This window comes from Ursus americanus, chromosome 16, assembly GCF_024610735.1.
Source record: "Ursus americanus isolate L20-20 chromosome 16, mUrsAme1.1.p, whole genome shotgun sequence".
NCBI lineage: Eukaryota > Metazoa > Chordata > Mammalia > Carnivora > Ursidae > Ursus > Ursus americanus.
In genome coordinates this window covers 44,592,267-44,597,112 of record NC_142142.1, presented here as the reverse complement: position 1 = coordinate 44,597,112, position 4,846 = coordinate 44,592,267, and the positions used below count along the sequence as shown (strand labels likewise).

The 4,846-nt window shown below is 39.2% G+C and overlaps 1 protein-coding gene across 1 annotated transcript; it reads right to left on the bottom strand.

Annotated features, from left to right (window-relative positions):
• Positions 1 to 1,746: 1,746 nt before the first annotated feature.
• On the bottom strand, positions 1,747 to 2,697 carry LOC123792433 (olfactory receptor 8B12-like). Its single transcript, XM_045797585.2, has one exon. The coding sequence runs from the start codon at positions 2,686 to 2,688 to the stop codon at positions 1,747 to 1,749; it is 942 nt and encodes a 313-aa protein (XP_045653541.2). The 5' UTR covers positions 2,689 to 2,697.
• Positions 2,698 to 4,846: the final 2,149 nt, after the last annotated feature.

The following is a 4,846-nucleotide window of genomic DNA, read 5'->3' as shown; positions in this document are numbered from 1 at the left end:
TGGACACCACTTTCTTACAACATACACAAAAATAAATTCAAAATGTATTAAAGACTTAAATGTGAGGTCTGAAACCATAAAAAATCCTAGACGAGAACACAGGCAGTAACTTCTTTGGCATCAGCCATAGCAACTTCTTTCTAAATATGTCTCCTGAGGCAAGGGAAACAAAAGCAAAAATAAACTACTGGGACTACATCAAAATAAAAAGCTTCTGCACAGTGAAAAAAATAACCAGCAAAATTAAAAGGCAACCTACACAATAGGAGAAGATATTTGCAGATGACATATCTGGTAAATAGTATCCAAAATCTATAAAGAACTTATCAAACTCAACACCCAAAAAACAAATAATCCAATTTAAAAAAGGGGAGAAGACATGAACAGATATTTTCCAAAGAAGACATCCAGATGGCCAACAGACCCATGAAAGGATGCTCATCACTCATCATCAGGGAAATGCAGATCAAAACTACAATGAAATATCACCTCACACCTGCCAGAATGGTTAAAATCAACAGCACAAGGAACAATAGGTGTTAGCAAGGATGCAAACTGGTGCAGCCACTCTGGAAAACAGTATGGAGGTTCCTAAGAAAGTTAAAATAGAATGATCTAGCAACTGCACTACTGGGTATTTACCAAAAGACTAAAACACTAGTTCAAAGGGATACATGTACCACATATGTTTATAGCAGCATTATTTACAATAGCCAAGATGTGGAAGCAGCCCAAGTGTCCATCAATTAATGAATGGATAAAGAAGATGTGGTATATATGTATAATAGAATACTATTCAGCAATAAAAAAGAATGAAATCTTGCCATTTGCAACAACGTGGACGGAGCTAGAGAGTATTATGCTAAGCAAGATAAATCAGAGAAAGACAAATATCATATGATTTCACTCATATGGAATTTAAGAAACAAAATGAACAAGGAAAGGGGAAAAAATAAGAGAGAAAGACACAAAACAAGAAACAGACTCTTAACTGTAGAGAACAAACTGATGGTTACCAGAAGGAAGTGGGGGGGGATGGGTGAAATAGGCGATGGGGATTAAGGAGTGCACTTATTGTGATGAACATAGGGTGCTGTATGGAACTGTTGAATCACTATATTGTACACCTGAAACTAATATAACACTGTATGTATGTTAATAATTGTATGTATCCAGTTATTAACAAACTGGAATTAAAATAAAAACTTTTAAAAAGAAAAAATGCGATATTAAAAAGTTATTTTTTAAAAGATATTTATTGAGAAGTTACATTAAATTACTACAAATAGAATCAGATTGTAAAATGCTAAAATACCATACTTTCAAAATCAAATCTGCAAGGGCAGCAATAAAGCAAGAAAATGTGGCCAAAAGGAAAACAATGTAGATTAGAATTCTCAAGGGTCTAGATTCTAGTCCCTGTTGTGGAACCAGTTAGGTGTAAGGCCCTGGAAAACATACATATTTCTAAATTTCCAATGTCTATTAAATAAAGAGGTTAGATAAAATGGTTAATAAGCCCATACAAGATTAAATGATTTGTGATTATAGAAAAAATGCGTGAGACAATCTTAGAATAGCTGAGGTGGGTCAAGGGACAAAGAAAATAGATATGCATTAAACATTCATCCAAACATAAAGACTTAAAATTCTCGTTCTGTACAGAAGAGAAAAAAAGCTGGAAGTTGGATCCCTCATTGAAAACACACACACACTAATAAAGTGTGGTATTTCTTTCTCCAAATTCTACTTTCTCAAAAAAATATTTTTTCTTTCCAAGGTTTTCCTCAAGGTAAATTTGACATCCTTGTTTCTCAAACTGTAGATCAGTGGGTTTAACATGGGCACCACAATGGTATAGAACAGAGAGGACACTTTCCCTTGGTTAAGGGGCAAAATGGAAGGTGGTTTGAGATACACAAAAGCTCCAGAACCAAAGAAAAGAGAAACCACAATTATGTGAGAGCTGCATGTACTGAAAGCTTTGGATCTGCCCTCAGTGGAGTGAATGTGGAGAATGCTGTGGAGAATCAGAGCATAAGAAATGAAGATGGTGACAATAGGCATTCCAATGTCAATGGCCACAAGTACAAAGACCACCAGCTCGTGCACATAAGTGCTGTTGCAGGAGAGCTCAAGGAGAGGAAAGATGTCACACATGAAATGATTGACAAGATTGTCAGCACAGAAAGTCAGACTTGCTACACTTCCTATGTGGACTATGGCCCCTGAAAATCCCATCACATAGACACCCAGCAAGAGGAATAAACAGACCTGAGGAGACATGGTGGCCGTGTATACCAGTGGTTTACAGATGGCAACGTAGCGGTCATATGCCATTGCTGACAGGAGGAAGGACTCAGAAATGACGAAAAAGCAGAAGAAAAAGAGTTGAGTCATGCACTCTCCGTGCAAGATGATGTTCTTCTTTGAGACGAAACCCTTTAGCATTCTGGGGGTGATGGTAGTAGAGTAACAGAAATCTACTAAGGAGAGGTTGAAGAGGAAAAAGTACATAGGGGTGTGTAGGCGAGCATTCAACCCAATCAGGGTTATCAGGCCCAGATTCCCCAGCAGAGTGACCATGTAGAAACCTAGAAACAGGAAGAAGAGAGGGATCCAGAGTCCCGGCTGGTCTGTTAAGCCTGCAAGGATAAACTCTGTCACAGAAGAGTTCTCAGCTGCCATTCTCCTCTTGGGGATGGGTAGAGGAAGGGCAGTCTGGGGAAAAGAAAAGAGAACCAGTTAGAAAGAAACATCACCACTCTCTCAGTATCCATCCCCCCATTCTGGAGAATGGAATCCACAGAGAGATTTGAATGTTAGTACGGTAGGAAGAATTTTACTGTTTGCTATGGACCTATCTTACAGCCCAAGTGACTTTAACTTCCAGAGAGAACAGTTAGAGGCTAAACTTTGCCTCCAGAGAGAAAGCAGTAATTTATTCATATCCATATAGATGTCTTTTAGATATTTAAGTTAGTCCATTTTCTGTCCTTCTCTCTCCTGACTGTGCTTCCATTGCTGACACCTGAGCCTCTTCCCTGAAGAGGGTCCTGTCAGAAGACACTGTGACTTCTCAGAACCCCCACCACTGGGTCACTGCTGTCAACCAAGAAATTGAGGCCACATTTTTCCAGTCTCTCCTAGATCAAGTGGTTCAATGATCATTTTTTAAAGCTAGCACTTATTTAAGGTGTTCATATGAGAGGCTGTGTACTAAAAGCTATGTGACAATATTATTATCCCTACTTTGCAGATGAGACAAAAGAGTTAGGTAACTAGCTTAAGTCCCCAAAATACTGAAGCGCAGCCAGAAGGTGAACTTCGGCAGTCTCTCACGTTTGCACTCATAACCACTATGTTGCCTGACTCACCAGGGTTGGGAACTTACTCACCTTCCTTTAGTTCAGAGCTATAAAGCTGTTCTCTAGTGTTTCTTGACCACATTGTCCTGGAACCTGAAAATGACCATAATGAATAGAAAATGATAGGCTGAGCTAAGAACTCTCTCCTTCCAATATGTTCTAAAGGATCAGAACCTCTGAGTTATCCTGTAGGCCCTTCTGCACTGAAGAACATGATTTCCAATTGTTAATTTGCCCAAAACCCCCTCTAGTTATAAGGAAAGAAACAGTGCCTTTTCCTGACCAGAGGAAACAGGAGAATAAGGAGTTTTAGTAGGATTACAGATCTCAGTGGCCTGATAATTAAGACTGAGACTCCCCGAAAAGCATTTCATCAGAGATTACTTTCCCAAAGGAATAAGAAATGTTTGTTTATACCCTTGATATTGCTTGATTTGGCTTGTGAAGACAATTACTTTAACAAACATTTATCCAGTACTATTAAAAGAAAAATCATTGTGAAAAAAATTATCACCGTTACTATTTCTTGAATACACAGTAATGTACCTGACATAGAACCCTTCTACTGACTTCTGGCTGCCAAGATCCAAAACACTATATAAATATATCCTTATTAATTCCTCACAATAATGATACTCATTTGAAACGTAAGCTGCTCACAGACAGTTTGTTTCAGAGCCCACATGCCTAGGTCTGTCTGACTCCAGGCCCCTCTTTTGTAACCACTAGACTAAGCTTCCTCATGATGAGAGCTCCTGAAAATCCATGAAGCTAGGGTCCTTGCCTTCTTGGATCTGGCAAACTCTTGTAAAGTAACAAATAAATATACAATGACTTTAATAAAAAGAAGTGGCTAGAATAAGGAAAGATTAACACTAAGGGCTATCATAAATTAGGGTAGGATGTTCAACAATCTATTCATATCCCAATTCATTCTAGGAATAATTGCACTACATCTAGCTCAAAAAAGAAAGTAGACTTCTCTGATCCCCTAACCCTCTCTTCCCATGGAGTATAAGTTTAATGGTAACAATATCCATCAGGTAAATGCTCGCAACCTCTGCCAAGAACAGCCTTTTTCTAAATTACTAACTAGTCAGAACTCCCTTTAACTGTCCCTGCCTTTCACCTGCTTTTCTTGGAGCACTACTCTCTACTGGCTTTCTAGCTTTTTGGTGCACTCAAATTGATCCTAATGGATCAGATTCTCAGTGTAGGGACACATCTAAATTTGTTACTCATCTTCTGTTGCTTTTGTCTTTTTCTGTCTTTTTCTCCCTTTTTTTAAGATTTTGTTTATTTATTTGACAGAGAGAGAGACAGCCAGTGAGGGAGGGAACACAAGCAGGGGGAGTGGGAGAGGAAGAAGCAGGCTCCCAGCAAAGCAGGGAGCCCAATGCGGGGCTCGATCCCAGGACTCCGGAATCACGCCCTGAGCTGAAGGGAGACGCTTAACACCTGAGCCACCCAGGCACCCC

Bases quoted from the DNA above. Each gene is read 5' to 3' on its own strand.
- LOC123792433 (XM_045797585.2), bottom strand. From the start codon at position 2,688: ATGGCAGCTGAGAACTCTTCTGTGACAGAGTTTATCCTTGCAGGCTTA.